The 18629-nt window shown below is 43.7% G+C and overlaps 1 protein-coding gene across 8 annotated transcripts in view; it reads right to left on the bottom strand.

Moving 5' to 3' along the window:
* Positions 1–69: 69 nt before the first annotated feature.
* POU2F1 (POU class 2 homeobox 1) overlaps positions 70–18629 on the bottom strand; it is a 175274-nt gene continuing 156714 nt past the window's right edge. For 7 of the 8 annotated variants that reach the window (XM_034666676.1, XM_034666674.1, XM_034666678.1 and 4 more), the window contains 3 exons: positions 15341–15683; positions 14549–14637; positions 70–11581 (listed from right to left, as the gene is read on the bottom strand). In XM_034666676.1, coding sequence (XP_034522567.1) covers positions 11271–11581; positions 14549–14637; positions 15341–15683 — 743 coding nt within the window. In that variant the 3' untranslated portion in view covers positions 70–11270. The remainder of the gene's footprint in view (positions 11582–14548; positions 14638–15340; positions 15684–18629) is intronic. The other variant, XM_034666675.1, reaches the window with a different exon arrangement.

Genomic DNA, 18629 nt, shown 5'->3' with positions numbered 1-18629 from the left:
ATGACCCTCTGTGCGGGAAGCACCCAGAACAGCAAGACAACAACTTCAAGAAAACTCCAACAATGTGAAAACACTTGGAAAATGGTTTAATGATGTTTTACAACAGAAACGAACTGTACAGTTACAGTAAGTTTAATATATATATAAAAATTACAGCAGACAAATGCATCTACACAAAATCTACCATTTCATTCTGATTCACTGTTACCTAGCAATCTCTCCCAAGCCTACAGCCCCTGCAGGAGGCCCCAGGAGGGGGAATCATGTAAAGGGCACTTTTAAAGAGACAGCACCGCTCATATTCCCCACCACCTCCTCAGGCCTCTGGGAGGCACATCAGCTAATTCCCCAAAATGTAAAGTTGCTTGTGTTTTGGGTTTTTGAAATCAAGAAAACGTGTGTTTCCCAGGGGCCCAGATAACGAGGTCCCCCGAACTCCAAGTTATCAGCAGATTCTTACAAAACATCCCTATCAGAGGGGAAATGGCTAAGCAGGCACTCTGGGGCAGTGAGGCTACACAATAGCCACCCAGATTGCAAAGTTACCTAAGGAGAAATGTAAAAGGACTCCCAACCAACTACTCGGAAACTGTCACTGCCTCCTAAAGCTGCGGGACAATTTTGGAAAGAATCATTTACACCACATCTTAAGTTTCCACAAAAGAGAACTCAAACTCACATTTTAAACTTAAGTACATAAAACAAAGTTTCGGGAGGCCAAGGGGCCAATACCCCTTATGACTCTCCCTTGACAACAGTGGAAAAACACCCCTGAATCAATATTTAAAAAAAAAGAAAGAAAGAAAGAAAAAAGAAAAAGAAAAGGAAGAAAAGGAAAAAGGTGGGGAGGGGGAGTTAAGATATTTAAAGACAGAGAGAGAGGAAAAAAAAAGTGTTTAGGAAAACAACATCACTGTCTCTTTAAAACAAAACAAAATCCCAGTTGGGAACAGTAATCAGCAAATATGCAATCCAAATTGAACCTGGTGAAGTTTATTACTGAATATTATGTACACTCAGAACTTTTTCATTTTCTTTTTTATTATGAACACCTAGGCAGTGAAAACTGTTATGTTAATACATACATAGACACACCCAAAACATACAAAAATACTATTATTTCAAACTACTAAGAATAGGACAGTTCAGTTATTTTCATGCTATGACTTTAAGAGCATTACACTGAAACAAACAAGTTAAACGACATTTTTTTTTTTTAATATCCCAGAAATATACCAAAATATACATCTAAGCTTTGGAATTACTGAGGTTAGACTAATGCAAGTGCTGGGTAATCGTACTTAATACACAAGTCTAAGGTTCTGCAGGAAAGAAATCATCTTTGGTATCTGCATCAGGCTAATATTATTAACATTTGGATTTTGCTTTGGGATAGAGCTTGTATGACCCTAGAACCAAATACCCCCCTCCCCCAATCAACTGAGATTAAAAAGATCCATGTAAAAAGTTCCTTCATTTGCAACCCCCCACCCCCCCAAGTTAAAAAGTCACAGGCATCTACCTAGCACAAAGGTTGAGAGATACAATGCATAGTTGCACAGTGGTGCTGCCAAAGGAAACCAACTACGGCAAGAAGAAATGAAAAGCTTGGTAATCGTTCTGCGTGTTTTCTCACAAACAGGGCAGCCACTTCCAAGCACTTCCAGTAAAGGAAAAGAGAAAAGGCTCAGAAGGGCACCTTGGCCTGTACTCACTGTCATGACCCCAGAGGTCCAAGCACCCAGCAGAGCAGCCAGTCCTGCACCAGTGTCTTCAACTTCCCCCCACTCTGTGGGTCCAGCGGTCCAGCGGCAGCCCCCAGCCCCCCAGTCCCTGTGCTAAGTCCCCGAGGTGGCCGTGGTTTGCCGTTCGGTAGATCAGCACGGTGATGGCGTCTTGCCTACTGTTTTGGAAAAGCTGAAATGCCAATTTGTTCCACGGCACATTCACAAGTTGGCCAGAGCCAAAGCGACTGAGGGTGCCCCTCTGCAAACCCCAAAACATGGAAAAAAGAGTCCCCTGCCCTTCCCACGGGTCAGAGGCCCCCACCCCCACCCTCACTCCTCTGAATGCCAGGACGCCACAGACTGGACTAATGCTGAAGACTTCCCTTTTCTTTGGTTTTTTTGTTTGTTTTGAGTTTATACAATCATTAAGGAATCTTTGGTTTTGGCTGGAAATTTAAAAAACAAAACAAAACAAAGAAACCACCCTCCCCTGGCTTATAGCAGCAGTATTAAGACCTGGCAAAGCTTCCTCTTAACATTGGGGGTGGGAGTCGAAGGTTGGGAACTACATTCAAAGAAAAGGTGAAAGGGCTGGGGATGCAGCTTCTAGAGAGCCCACTGGATACAAGATTGTCAAATAATAATAATATTAATAACAATAAAAACTTAAATATTTGGATTTTTTTTTTTGGTCATGTCAAAGGAAAAAAAGTGAAATGTGTATGCAGCAGTCAGCTTGAAGGAGCCTTTGGTGTCTTCTCCCTTCCACCCAAAGTCCTGAAAAGAAGCAGAACCCTGCGGCCTCAGAGAGGAAGGGGATGGCCTCCACCCCACCAGGGAACTCTGACGTGTGGGGTGGGGGGGGGTGNNGGGGGGGGGGTGGAGAGCCGGCCAGCCCCTGAAGGCAGGGTGGGGGGGAATGTAGATGTTAAGAGACCTGTGAAGACCCCTTGCAACAAAAAGAAAGAGAAGATTGCAATTTGCCCTCGGTTTGCAGTAGCTTTTCAGCAGCGACATTCAGAGGCTTCAGGAGGTCCCACCCTAGGCTGCAGGTCCCGTGATGCTATAGGCCAGAGTTCAACATTACTTCGAGGAGGGAGGGCAGACTTGGCAACTCTGTAGGGTTTAGCGCAAGTTAAAGCAAGTTACTCAATCATGAGTTAGAAATGAGGTATACGACAGCTCCTGGACTTGAGGTGGGCAGAAGGCCCACGCTTACTCACCTAGCCTTTGCTGCTACCAGAGAGGAAGGAACCCAACCCGCTGGTCTGGTGTGTGGGGGGGACGTCTGTTCCCTTGCAGAGGGAGACCTGCCTCCCGGGGACTGAGGAATGCACATATGCTCCCTCAGGCAGAGGTGAGAAGCTGGAAGAAGTCTGTCTTGGCTCTCCCTTTGTCTCAGGGGCACCACACGACTGACACTGTATGGCTGCAAAGTCTTATGCTCCCTCCTCCCTGCGCCCCCCACCCCCTGCCCCCAATGTCTGCAGTTTTCAATACACCCAGGCTGGCATCAGACTCTTGGGAAAGTCCGTGCCTTCTGCAGACCCGGGCAGGACTAGAACGAGAGACGTGGCACCCCCACCACCTATAACCCACGGCCTTTCCTGACACAACTGCCTACATTTTAGCCTCTGAAAGTGCATTTGCTTTCACCGGGAGGGCTCTGTCCTTACTCACGGTTTCATTGGAAGGAGATTGTAATTTGAAAGAAGTGTGTGGATGTCTCCTGTTTTGACCCAGCGCTCTACCCGGCTGTCTGCCTGCAGACTTCGGGATCTCATGCTAGAACTCACTGCTGCTGCCAGGTTATTAAAGAAGCCTTAGAAGCTGCTTTCATCAGGTTGTGGCTGACTGAAAACAAGGATGAACAAGTAAAGAAAACACGGGGGAACTCTGCAGCAGACCTCAATGTTGTTGTTTTTTTACAGTAAATTACTTTTGGGGTCTGAACTTTCTGACAGTGTCCCAGGTTTGACCCAGAAGGTGGTGCCGGGTGACAGAGCCCTGTGCAGAGCAGGCAGATGCCAGGACACAGAAAGAACCAGACACTGCCCCTTCCCTCCCCAGCCTGGCAAGGTTCACTTCCGTGCTCAAAGCGGTGTTCCATCACGCACACCTTGTTTTCTGTAACGTCTGTGTCCAGAGCTCTTATCTTCGATATCCCTATTACCTACTTACAAACCCATCTAGCATTTTGAAAAGTCACACAATATTAATACCACTTGTGTATAATGTCAGAACAATTAGATTATTAGTAAAGCTTTCATGAAGGTCGGCAACCTGATCGGTTTTTGAGAGAATATTAAGAAGCAATGAATGTCCCATCTTTCTGTGTCCCACCAATAGTACCCCAAGACAACGAACTTCTCAACTCCCTAGAACTCATGTACAAAACCATTTTGGAAAGATACAGCTCCCTGGGAGAGTAAAGGAAAGTCTTTTGGTTTTCCATGTAACCGTGCTCTTGAAAATGCTTAGCCCTTACAAGTGACAGAACAGAGATGGCACATCTGGGTATCATCTGAACTCAGACAGGCTGTACCGGTTCTATTTATAAGTGTTAGGTAAAGGGAAATAAAAAAAAAATTCTACTCCCCACCTTTTGCCCTCCCCCCAATTTGCCAGCAATTCTAAGAACATCACGGCTGCGCTGAGCAACTCTATCCATCTTTACAGAGCCGGCAGGGTGAAAACTAAATCGATCTCTTTTCCAAAGCCAGGATAACCGACAAGACTTCCTTCAAAAAGTGGGTAAGGGAGGAGAGAAAAGAGGGGGGAGGAAAAGGAAAGAGACATAGGTACAGCTTTTTCCAAATTTCAGCCTTTCACTCCTATTCTCTCTGCCTGTTTTGAAAACCTAAGAATAAACAATGACATAGCAGTGTCTTTGGTATCCAAACCAAATCCCACTCAAGTTCTGTGAGATGGATGGTTTATTTAAAAATAACCTTTCTGGAGATATCGTCTGTATCTGAACGTGGGGAGCCAAGACAGTCACAGTCTGTCTGTCTGGGCAGAAAGGGCTCCTCAATTTCTCCTAAACCAGCATCATTTCTCATTCACATTCCCACCACCAACACTCTCCTCAATCTCACCGACCTTCCAATCCCTAAAGGTCACACCTTACCACACGTGTGAGGCAAGCAGGCTGGCTTTCAACTGCTTGGTTTGGTTTTACTTCTCTTTGCATTTTTGGTCTAGACAGAATTAGCCTTGGTATGAAAAAAGGAAGTAGGGTTCTCAAATGCTGGACTACTGGCACAACATTCAATAACGTGACAGAGGGTGACCAAAAGAACCTGTTTTACTTTAATTCTCGAGTAAGATACATCACGCACTCATCTTTCCTCTCCAAATTAAATGGCGCATGTCTACTCTGCCTCTATTTCTCAACCACACACCCAGATACCCGCACATTCATCCTTTGCCGTAGCTCTTGCTACATAGAGAGGTAATGAATCCTTAGGAGAAGATGGCAGGGTCTGGCAGGCAAGGGCGACCATAGGAAGGGATGTAAATGTCTTGGGGGACTCTGAACCTCCAGGACAACCCACGTGTGACCTGCATGCCACCACCACACACTGCGATGCAGGTCAAACCACAGAGAGGCCAGTGAATCCCAAACCCATCACAGGGATAATTAAGTTTCCTTTGGCAAGACAGGAATAAGGAAAAACAGACACACATGAGCAACATTTTCCTTCTAACATAATCAACTTCTCCTCTCCCCACCCGAACCCTCCCTAACCCTATAAACTGCAACCTATAAACAGGATCCCGAAGACATACAGCATCGATCATGTTTATCAATCGTAATAAACATCAGTTCAACTAAATGCTACAGCTAGAATTATTTCCACTATTTATAAAGTTTTCTTCTTTTTATTTATTTGGTTTTTAGATTAAAACCAGGTCTGCAACAATGCTAAGCTACACTGAGGTATTTTATGAAGGTGCCAGAAGCTAGCTGTTACCCACCAGCATTACCCTCACAGATTAAGGTATCACCGTTCAAAAAGAAAAGGAAGAGAAGGAAGAGGGAAAGGAGCTCCAGGTCACAGACTCAAAGTAAGATTCACTCAAGTTACTGCTTTTAGAAAAAGGCCAAGAGTAAAAGAGTCAAAACAAGGAACTAAGTGCTTCAGGAATAAGGATGATCAGAAGAAAGCAACAGCTCACAAACTGAATGGAAATCTGGGTGTAAACTGGACAAATCTGAGAGAAAACATATTCCCTGCCCTCCTAATGAAATCCTTTCAAATACCTTACTGGAAATCTCAGGGGTGTCGCATTTAATCTCTTTGCATTAAGACAAGAATGAAGGAGAACAGGATTAGTATCCGCTCTTCGTGATAAAAGCAGCCCATTTACCCTATTCCTGTCCAAGCTCTCGTTTGCACTGTGTCCGCCATTATGCAAACCTGCGTCATAGCGGATCTTAGTTATTTTTCTTAAAGAATGACAAAAGATTCTTTTTCCTTCTCAAAAATGAAGGTAAATGCTAAGAAAGATTTACCACTTTATAGTGTCGTCGTCAAAATGTTTTAAGACGGAAAATGACTTCAGAATGGCCAGGGCTATGACTACATGGACAGTGTCACACGTGACAGGCTTTTCACACACCCATACAAAAACGCACTCACATTGGTTATGATCAAAGTAATCCATCAATTCTTGCCCATTTGAGTAACTTTAAATTTCAGGACTTTAGTCATTTTCTCCATTCGCATGGACGGTCTCAACATTTTCAGCTCCAATAATCATGGTTTGAGGAATAAACTTTAAATTCATCAATTTAAATGCTGATTTAATGAAAAAGTACTGGGCCAAAATCTCATACTGAATTGTTGAGGCTCTTCTTTAATTGAGGGTTATCAAGCTGCAGACTGACCTGGGGGTGCCCCGAGGGGAGAGCCCCAAGTGTACGGCCAGCAGGACCGAGCGGGCGCACCTCCCCCTCACCGCTTACACAGCCCTGCTGCCCGTGGGCTTCTCCCCACCAGCACTTCTCCCTTTCCTTCCTGTCTCAACGGGTTTATTTTTTTTCTTGGTGACGAAAGTTCTGTCAGGATGACAAGGGGTGGGAACAACTGTAGACTATGAACTTAAGAGTTTCTTCTGTAAGCCGAGTGTTTGTTACAGACTAATTGCAATGTTTACTATCAAGAATTAGAACGTTAAAAATCTGCAATGATTTCCTATATTTGCAAGTGTATCCAGCTTTCCCAGCAATTTAAATAGAAAATTTAATGTTAAAGACTGGGCTGACCTTAAATATTGCATCACCCAATATCTGTGCTTCTGGATAAAATAGACTTGGTCTCCCCCACCTTCCCATTTACACGAGGGAGAACAGGACAAAATAATATAAAAAAGAGGTATAATTGTGCTTTTTTCCCCCAACAATGAATTATGTAGAACAAAACGGCATGATAATCTCCCTAAAAATCTTTTAATTATAACCTTATTTTCCCTTAAAAGAAAAAAAAGGATTGTTAATTTCTAATAATGCCACCACGAAGTACAGATAGGTACGGTCCTACACCAAATCAAAGTTGGATTCCTTTGGTTCCATATCTTGAGTAATAAGTTGAGTAAACTGGGATGGTATTGGTCTTTCTTATCAAATAAATAAAAGGAAGTGTGTCTCGTGTCAGGTAATGGAGATGAACATTTTTTTAAATTCTAAAAAGCTGCCTATATAGTTTCAGAAACCACTTAAACTAATATAGCACTCAACTTATTTCTTAAATTAGGAACACTAATATTGTTCCCATGAGAAGCCCTTTTCTAGGTCTTTCTGCTCTGTCCTTCAGCTTCATACAGGGTATAAAAAAAAAAACCAACAAAAAAACCAACCAATCTACGCTGCTTGTGATAAGCAGGATTCAATTACATTCACCACTCCCTAGGGAGGGCCCATTACCATGGGCGAATAGAGTATCACTATAAATGCATTCAGAATTAGTCTTTGGTTTAATACGTATTCACCAAATTCAGGGATGAAATAAAATTTGCATAATCATTAGGGAGGGAAAAAGAAGAATGTACAATGAGTTATGACGACCTATCTGGTCCATCTGCTTAGAAACGCAGAAACTCTGCCAAACACCTCTTTTTGACCAAATGGCCCCCTTAATTTCTAGATTCTCCCATATAAGGGGGTTGAAAGTTAATTCTGAGTAACTTTGCTTAGGAGACTCACTCAATTCAAAAAGCATTTCTTGAGATGATTAAAAAAAAACATAAAGTAAAATAGGACTGAAGGTTGGGTCATGAAGCAGTGTGATCAGCAGAATATCTAGGGATGGTGATGGGGAGGTGATTTTAAGCTGAACACCCATCAACAAAGCGTTTTAGTGTTTCACGTGTACATGTACAAATGTCCTTCCATTTTACAACTTGTCTTTAAATAAGAAAAAAATGAGAAAAATTTTAAAAGTTACCTTTGTCTGAGGATTTATTTTTTTTTAAACACAGATTTTATGCTGGTTTAAGGTTTATCCTCATGAAGTGATCCACACACACACACAAAGGCCGAATCCCCTTATCCCAGGTTGACCAGCGCATACGGGCAGGGCTGGGAGTAGAAGACCATCGTATGACGTTTAAAGCTTCTAAAGTATTGAAGTCTGTTGGCGAATCTTATTTGGGAAAGGGAGCATCTTTTGAACCACACAGGAAAACAAACAAGCACAGCCTTTCCTTGTCCTTCCTTTGATTCCACTGGGTTTGAGTCCCTGCGGACTCCACGCTTCCTTTGGTAGCAATTTCGGGAAATGAATGATATAACCGCTAATCCAGAATGGTGGGTATCAGCATTTTCCTCCCTGAATCCTTCCTCCTAACTTACCACTCCCAGGGGAGGGACTCAGTCCGACGGGCAGCCACAGTATTACTGACTGCCCGAACACCATTTGCACAGACTGAAGTTAGAGACGTCAAGTCAGGATAAAGGTTAAACTTACGTATGTCAGAGAAACAGCAAGATGAGAGGAGAGAAACTAGGAACTGACACTGCCCTTCTATTTACACACCAAACTAAATAAACTAGTTAAAATCAAGTTAAGGTCTGCCCAGAGGATATTACAATTTACCAACATAAACGATTAAAACAAGCAGCAACTTTTATATAAAATTAATAAAGACAAATGAAAAAAGAAATTGTCAGTAGCATCTATTTCCTCAATGTGTCTGAAATGCACGTTATAAACTAGTCCATTAGTACAGCAGCTTGCTAAAAATTGACTTTGGTTCAAGCTTAGTTAAAAACAACAACAAGAACAACAACAACAACAACATAAAAACACACACCACACATAAAAAAGGTGGATGGACATCTGTTAGTTTCCCTGCTTGCAGTTCACTGATTTTGGAGGGATTCTAGGGAAGGTGAAGGGTGAGAAGAGGAAATTTAGGTTGATCATTAAATACTCTGTGAAATAAAACAGGAAGACAGAAGCAACAAAAGAAAAACTAACACAGGGACTAAAACTGTTTCTGGCCTTTTACTATTAAGGTGCGGTCTCCCCCTTGGATGATCACAAAGAAACGTCCACACGGCGTCTGTATCACTGCCTTTCCCCACACTGTAGAGAGACAAGCACACAGATTTCAAGCCCCCTTGGGGACACAGGCAGAGTCATCAGGACGAGAATGACCTGCACACCCTCTCTCAGACCCCAGCTCGAAAGGGTGGCAAGCGCAGTCCTGGGCCACCAGAGACATCAGCAAGCACCCACAGACACCAAACGGGAACCCTGACCTCCGACACGAAGGGGAGCTCAGATGAGCCACGCCGCAGTGATCCAGTCTTCAGGGACATGTTCTGGTACAGATACGACAATCACAGCACGCTGACAGAAAGGGGAACTGAATTTCCAAGTTACCCTCATTCCTCTTCATCTACTTCCACAAACACTTCCTTTCCACGGGCTCACTGACAGAGTCTAGAAACACCCTGAAGACAATTCCAGAAGCGAATGCCTTGCTACGTTGTACAGCGACACGTGTATTGCCGTTGCGACCTACCTAGCTGGAGCCTCACTACAGTACAAGCCAAGGAGACACTTGAGGTGTGTGCAAAGTTCCTGCTCGAAGTCCTTCAAAGGTTCTAACGACCCCAGGCCCAGCTAGGAAGTGCATTCTCCAGTCGGGGGAGCAAGGAGAGTGTCAGGGTTAGAGGAATTTACGCGCCGTCCAGTGAAAAGGAAGTCTGCAGCCGGAGGAAAAGGTGGTGGCCTCAGACTCTTCCCATCACACCTCTTTGGGAATACAGAATTGATGGCAAGAGTCTAGTGGAGTTCCTTCAGAAAACAAGAGAAGGTTGGAGTTTCCCAATTTCAGTAAGTCAATTCGCTCTTTGCCAAGGAAATGAAAGGAAGTTTGGATGAAAAACTTCCACAAAATGGAAACAAACACACACACACACCAACAGTAGGAGCATTTTTCAGGAGATAAGAAATCAGGAGAACCGCCAAGTCTGGGGTCTGCAGTAGTCTTTGCTCTTCGGGCCCAGATCCTGCCCTGCCGCGCGCACGGCCGTCCCCATGGAAAGCAGCCGAGGCAGCACCGGGTCCCGCAGGGTCTGGGCCTCAGGGTCATTCAATGATCTGGGGTGAGTGAGAGCTACAGTTCAGCAGGAATTCCTTCCTACACAAAAGTGCTCCAAAGGCACCACCTGATGGGGGGAGGGGGCGTGTGTGGAGTGGGAGTGTTTGCACACACAGCCTTCAGCTTCTGCACCAAGCCTCTTGCATAAGTGGCAAAAGAAAATAATTTTCTAGCACCTCTGTAAGAGTCATCAAGGAGAAGGAAACCAGCAAGAACATTCCCCGCAGTTAAGAACGTAAGTCTCCCCTTACCCCCAAACCCTCCCTCCCCACAGTGTGGGAGCTCACTGAAACAGGATCCAGGAGCAAGAGATAAACATGTCCAAACTATATATATATATAAAAAACAATAACAACAACAATAATAGAGATACAGTAATACAGGCCTGCCTAAATTGTACCAGTTAAGAAAGGAACCCCCAACACAATTGATACGATTATAAACACCTTGTTATGACTTAATGGCCTGTACAACAGACCCATAAAAATGATTTTTTTTTTAAGAAAAAAAGAAATTTAGACAAACAAGAAATCCCCTTCCTATATTGGAATTGGTAACCCACCTTAACTTGTCATCATGACTGCTGGAAATGATAAGTAGTCCTTTCACTTCTTTTTTTGTTTGTTTGTTTTTGATTTTTTGTTTCTGCTTTTTTTTTTTTTTTAAATTTTTGGTTAGAAAGTTCTCCAATCCATGAAGCAATCCTGAAAAGACAGTGTTTTATTACAAAATTAGGCAAATGTTGTCCTGTCTCCATCCTTTTTTTTTTTTTTTTCCCGGTATGTGTTTTTCTCCTTCTCTCCCTTCTTTCCCTTGCTGCTGAAACATGGCAAGAGGAAGCCAATCACATTTTGCAGTCTCAGCGTGGCCGGCAGCCCGATCGTGCCGCGAGTGGAAGAGGCTCGTGGCAGCCCCGTGCAGCCCCACTCACTGTGCCTTGGAGGCGGTGGTGGTGGTGGAGGCGGCCCCGCTGGCAGAGGCCACTGTGAAGAGAGAGTTCTGGATGGACTCAGCGGAGGTGGAGGCGGTGTGAAGGCTGGCGACAGGTCCAGAGTTTCCTGCGGAGGCCGCAGCGGCGGAGACCAAGCTCACTGGGTTGCTGGTGAGCAGAGAGAGGTTCTGAGGGTTCAGGAACAGGGGGGCAGTCACGATGTTGGGGGCTCCTCCTGCATTGGCAAATACCAGGTTCCCAGTTGCATCCAGTGACGTTATTGGAAGAGAGCCACCAGAGGCAAGAGCTACAGACGAAACCCCCCACAAACAGGCAGAAAGGAGAACGTTAAAACCATTCTAGAGAAGCCAAGCAACACATCAATACACTGACTTGCCCTACAACCCAGGGGGAAAAAGCGCAGCCCTTAAGTGACTAATCTTAATCCCAGAGCTCTCCTGTCACCAACTGAAGTGTATTTTTATACTTTTGGAAGAGTCTGGACAGCTGTATTCTAACTAATTTAACGAGCACAAGCAGGACAGGAGAGGGGGAGAGCTGAGAACTAACGAATCAGAGCCATGCTGCCATCTTGGGGCCTCAACTTCCGTGAGTACTTCATCCTCCAAGAAGTATTTGTGAAGTCTGATAATTTTGTTTTTAATGAAGATTGCTGATTTTAAACTTTCATTCAAAAGACAAACTGGGTACAGTGACTGGGGCATTAAAATACAGTTAGCTTTTTGCCAACTAACTGGCATTATTCATTAATTTGAGCACTTTTTAAAGTATGATGTACAAGATGAGAACCATCTTTCAAACTGGCTTTAGTTCCGAAATAACCACATATTACCAAATAAAGCGTAAGGTGTAGCTACTGTTTCACTTGCCGAGGCATCACATTTGATTCCTAGGACTTGTACGGAGGAGGACGGAAGCGGGGACGCACCGACGCAGGCGGCTGGAGAGGCTACTAAGGTTAGGACTTGCTCTCATGAGTGACAATCTCTCTGTGACACTGTCACCGCTCCATAGAAGGTACCGCCGAACTTCTAAATGACTGGGCACTCCCCTCTCATTTAATATCTTCTTCTGTTATCCGACAACCCCTCTAATATCCTCCCACCCATATAACCACATTTTCACATGTAGATTTAAGGGGTTTTCTAATGCCATTAAAAATTTGGTTAATTTCTTATAAAATAAGGAAAGCTAGGAGGACTGAAGGGAATGTCTCTGGCTTCGGACACGATCATACAAAGAGCACAGATCGGTGAGACTTGGTGCAGCTTCAAGTTTTTCTGAGATTCTAGGCTTCCGGTCATAGAATAGTTGCAGAGCTTCCCAGAGACTACTCGTCCTAACCTCAGCCGTGCCTGGGGAGGCAGCTGCCTCTGAGCGTCACTACAGCCCCCAGGTACACCCTCATGCGAGAGAAAAAATGATTTACCACAAATCTTATGCTAAAAAGAAATCCTTGTATAACAAAAGGTTTGTGGCCCTAACTATCAATTTTACATATGATTTAGTAAATGAGAAAGCCAATACAATGTAAGGTAATTGTCCTATGATGATTTCTAAGAAATACAGATTTGGTCATTCAGTCATCTGGGTGACCAAATTCCTTTTTCTCAGATAGATCTGGTCTACACTCACAGTTCCTGAAAACACTTCGGAGCCAAAAAGGTGAAATTCGTGTCTTACTATCAGGGAAGGTGACTTTTGGATCCCACCCAAGGGCAGGGACTGGTTGCCCCTAGGATGAACCATGCGATCAGAGTGCTGGAACTTTCACTCCCACCCCCAGCCTTGTGGGAGGGGAGAGGGGATGGAGTTCCAGCGAGCCAAGGGCCAATGACTTAGTCAATCAGGGCTATGTCATGAAGCCTCTGTAGAAACCCAAAAGGACAGCTTTCGGGTCTTTTTTGGAGAGCCTCCACTCTCGGAGAACTGGAATACTTCCACCTGCCACTGAGCCAGGCCCCAAAGTCCACAAGGACAGAAATTCCTTTGCTTGGGAACTCACCCTATGTTTTCTTTTCATGTGGCTGTTGATTTGTATTCTTCATCATATCCTTTAATAAACTGATGAACACAAGTGTTTTCCCTGAGGCCTGTGAGCCACTCTAGCAAAGTCACAGAATCAATCTAAGGAAGACGTTGTTGGAACCTTCAATCTGTAACTGGTCAGAAGTACTAGTAACAACAGCCTGGGCTTGCACCTGGTGTCTGAAGGGGAAATGGGAGCAGTCTTGTAGGACTGAATCCTTAACCTGTGGAACCTGACACTATCTCTAGGTAGACAGTATCAGAATTCATCTGAACTCTCAGATACCCTGCTGGTAAGCCAGAATTGCTCAGTGTTGGGGGTGGGCAGGGCATGCGGGAATTGGGTCCAGAAGCCTAGAAAGAGTAATCTAAGTCATGTCTTAGGTTTGTCTGTAACTCTCATTCTCTATAGTATACTGTAGAGATCACATTCATGAAACACTAATCTTATTTGAGGTTGGCTAACAGCTTATTTTTGGCCCCAGGAACTCTCATTTAAGTACAAACCACTGAAATTTTAAAGAAAAAAAAAACCCAAACATTCTCTGATAAATACAGTGATGTCTCAAATTGTCTTTCTGAATCACATAACATAGCATCTTTAGACACAAAGCTCAGAGCCAAACAAGGCAAACCCTTCCCTATATGGAATGAGTGGATTTAGACTGGATAGCACGCTGAAGCCAAGAGACCCATCTGGGCTTGGAAAAGAGACAATCCAAGAGAATATATGTTCTATACTGATGGGGATATACAAAGGGCAGAACCTAACAATGGAAAGTACTCCTGAAGTCTGCATAATGTGCTTCAAGGTTAATTCATTACAGGACCTTCTCATATATGCCTCTCTTAGGGGTGGGGTTGGGGACTGGGGAATTTTTCTTGGTCAAGTTTGCCTGGGGATGGGTCTTGAATGTCTACTTAGGTAAATTTATCAGGGGGAAATTCTGCCTCCAAATCTATTCACATAAGAAGATAAATACCAGCATAGGGTCCTGGTTTTTTTTACAATACTACAAATTAAGCATATTTCCTGTTCTTACAAATGAACACCTATAATGCTTGTAGAAAGCTTTTTTACAAGGACATTTTCTTGGTCGTCAAGTTAGTCAGCGTTATCAATTCAACTCTCTCTCCCCATCGCCTTCACCTCCCCCAAAGCAAACTTCTCTCATTAAAAAGAAAAAAAAAAAAAGAGTTAAGTCAGGGGAAAGATTCTACTAACCTTGAATAGTTGCCAGTGTACTGTTGCTCATGAGAGCTGGGCTGAGGGCGCCGCCCAGGGTCCCCGGATTGAGACTGAGTAAGGCACCTCTGTAAGGCCAAAAGAGCAGTCACTTTGTCAGTTTGACAATATACCCAAAAGGACAAGAAAAAGGAAAATATGGCTGGGGAAGTATAAGGAAATATTTGTTATTCTCCTTATGAGAATGAGGGCTGCTCACTGCTTTCTCTGATGCTTACTTGTACAAAGCAAAATAAGGATACGATCCACACAGGTTAACCTAAAACCCGCGCAGTCATGGTCACTCTTCTTTGAATTACTTCATGCTCTTTTTTCCCAAAACAAAACAAAAATGCCAGAGAAAGGAATATATTTACGAAGTGACCCTCATATGTTTGATAAAATAAAATTGGGGATCTTGTTAATCTATCGCTCGTCTATGTCCGGGAATGAGAAAGAAGGCAGCTGAGAGAGTTTAATGGAAAATTCTGGGCTTTCTTCTTGGCCCCACAACTCAGGCAGGTCAGCTCTGATGGCCCGGCACTCTGTGTCTTCATCTGGAAATAACACTAGGATTACTGCTCTCCTAGGGCATTAAGAAAGTGCAGACCAGGTATACCCACGGCCCTCAAACTACCATAGAGCTACCTGTTCCAAAGGGATGATGGCTTTAAAGAGATTTATGTATTCTGGGGGGGCATTTACGATGGTGATCAAGTCTCCCCTACGAGTAACTCCGGGGGTGGCGCCTGGCTGTTTCTTGGCGGTGACCGAGGTGCGAACGCTGCTTACCCAGCTGCGAACTGCGAGGGTGCCATCAGGCCTGGGCTCAGGCCGGCAGCGGCAGCCATGGCAGCGAGACTGGCGTTGGCCGGCAACTGGGCGGCCCCTTGCAGGGCGGCAGCTGCTGCTGTTTGCAACCCTGACGCCGTCACCATCACCTGGCTGGTCCCAAGAGGAGAGGACAAAGTGGAGGTGGTCTGTGTGGTGCTGGTCTCACTGGCACTGGACGCCTCGGCGGTGGAGGCTGAGGCAGACGGGGAGGGACTCAGCGACGGGGAGGTGACAGCAGAGGAAGCTGGCGGTGCTGTGGAAATGACGGTGGCAGTGTTGCTGGATGTGCTGTCTGTGGTGCCTGAAGGAGAACCAGAGGAGAAAGGGACCTTCTGTGGCGGTTTCTCCAAGAACCATGGCTTTGCGCAGCCCTACTCTAGGCTCAGTGGTAAAAAATTCATCTATCAGCCAGTGATCTCTAAATGGGTCCTTTTTTGTTAACCTTGTTGAGCGATTTCATGGAAATTAACATTTTAGAACCCAAACCATGAACATTACTTTCAGAGGCAAGAGCAATCAAGGAGCCGTGGAAGAAACGGAGAATACAGTTTTCTATTTCCAACCTCCTATTCAAAAAATAAAAGAAGGAATCATAGAGACTCTAACTATGAAATACAAGCATATCAGCAAAACAATCCTTGCTTCTGAAAAGCATTTTCATCAGAAATCTTAGTCGTCTCTATAGAGAAATCATAAGACAATGAAGGCAAGAAAAACGAAAAGTTACATATTTTTCTAAAGTTAAGTGTCAATAATAACATCTGCAGAAATAGTACGAAAATAACTACGGGCCTATGTCTAGATGCCTTCTTTGCATTGAAAAACTTAAGCAGCTATTCTGTAATGAAAATCAGCTCTCAAAAAGCCTACTGTAAACATTTTCTTATTCATGGAAACAATAACATGCAAGGACATTATGAATCTCATAAAAGCACGAGAAACGAAGCTCTAGAAAATTGTTATTTGAGAGAACTTAAAAAAAAAATCAAGATGCCCAAACTTCTTTTTGAAGTAAGGAGAACAACAAACACTTGTATACAAACAACTAATTGACATTATAAATATCACTGGTGAAAACTAAAACACATTCACTGGAATTACTTAATCTTCGAGATCAACGTTGTCCAACAGAAACATAATAAATATGTAATTTAGAATTTTCTAGTGGTCCTACTGAAAATATTAAAAAGAAATAGGTTAAATTATTTCCACAATATTGTCATTTTAACATGAAATCAGTCTCAGAAAAGTATTTTTTTCTCATACCAAGTCTTTGAAAATGGTGTGTAGTTTACGCTTATGGCACATCTCAATTTGAACCAGCCCCATTATATGTGCTTAAAAAGCACACGTGGCTAGTGCCTGCCACGCAGGCCGGCACAGCTCTAAAACATGTCTAGAAGTTAGGCCTGTTGAGTCACAAAGGCAAGTGTGACGAAAAGAATGTAGTCTCTTTGCCCAAAGTAGAAATGACTCATCAGGCAGTCACAGGATAGAAAACCTTCCATGAAGCAGATGCCAGCTGTCCCCAGTGCGCTGTAACTCTGAAGCTATTTACAGAAGGCAATACAGAACAGGCCCTCGATGTCAGTTCTCAGTGCCACATATCACAAACACAGGCTGCCGACACCAGCTAGAACTTAATTTACTGAAACTATGTTCTCAGGTATCACCGGCCATATATGTGTATAAAGCAGAACGTAAGCGGTATTTTCTCAGGACAGAAAACTCAAAAAGACAAAAAGCATCTATAAATTTTCAGTATAATACTTCTGTGAGGTATAAAAGACTTGATACATTATAGAAGAACCAGACCAACCAAAATAAATATTTCAAACCCATAAACACATTGGAACAAAGACCTTACATAAAAGATAACTTTTTTGGTGCTAAAATCTATCACTAAGCTGAAGAAGACTCTCTCTTCAAAAATTCAGTTTTGTCCTCCTAAAATCTATTTTCGAGCCTTCTGGTCTATACTAAGAACATCTAGAATTCAACTCTCTTCTCATTTGAACTCTAAGGAAGTGTTTCACACATCATGGAGCTGGGAGGAAATCAGACATCATCCGTTTCGGTACTGACTCCACCCCTCCTGCCCCCCGTACCGCGGCAGAGAAGTGTTCCGTGGTCTCAGTACATCCCGTGAACATATCTTTCTTACTGCTAATTAACACGAAGGGACCATTTACTCCTCTTTCTCCCTTCTCAAAAATAGATAAAATTCCCTCTTTATTGCTGTTGTCCCTAAATACAACCGCACCTGGGTGGGAATCATTAATCACGGCCCCATTGTTGTCTGAGCCCCTGATGCCGTGCTGGGTCCTATGCTGGGAAGAGTCACACTCTTCCACTTGGATACCTGTAAGAACTGCCCCTCATTCCATTTAGAAAGGCAAACGTCTTTTCTCATTTCTCTTGTACTACTAAGAGATTTCAATGCACTTTTCAACCTTTTCTTGCCTAATTTCTCACCTTATCCACCCTGATTTTATCTATGGGCAACACTTCCCTTTCAAAGTTCTGAAACTTCCATTTCCATTAAGACCCCTTATCTTGAGGTCAAAGACTTAAAATAGGCTTTTTTTTCACTGTCCACTACCACTGCTTTCAGACAGACCATTCAGCGTCACTCTCTTAAAATCCCCTATGTGTACAAAGTCCCAGTCATCCTCAGCAGTAAAGTGAACCTGGGCTAGCCGACGACTCCAAAAACCACTCCCAGGTGTTTTTTTCTGGTTGTCATCCTTTAACCACATTCCAGGTGTTTTCAGTAAGAATATGCCGTACGAGCACTAGTAATTTTCAAATAAATTCTCCTAGCTTGTGAATCACATTTTTTAATTTTATTTTTAAAGATTTTATTTATTTATTTGAGACAGCGTGAGAGGGAGCACACAAGCAGGGGGAGCGGCAGGCAGAGGCAGAGGGAGAAGCAGACTCCTCCCTGAGAAGGGAGCTGGATGCAGGGCTCGATCCCAGGCCTCTGGGATCACAACCCGAGCCGAAGGCAGATGCTTAAAGACCGAGCCACCCAGGTGCCCTGTGAGTCATATTTTAATCAACATTTTATGACTTTATATTTTTGGCAACATAATTACTTGGGCAACTTTGACCAGAGAACTGATGTTGGCTGAGCTTCAGTGTCCTCAACAACACAGTAAGCTGCCAGCACCCACCTCGAAGGGTAGCAGGAAGTTACACGCCAGAATATATAGTGTTTGGCACATCCTCTCACTTCCCGTCT

Source organism: Ailuropoda melanoleuca, chromosome 8, assembly GCF_002007445.2.
Source record: "Ailuropoda melanoleuca isolate Jingjing chromosome 8, ASM200744v2, whole genome shotgun sequence".
Lineage (NCBI taxonomy): Eukaryota > Metazoa > Chordata > Mammalia > Carnivora > Ursidae > Ailuropoda > Ailuropoda melanoleuca.
This window is presented reverse-complemented; position numbering and strand designations above follow the sequence as displayed.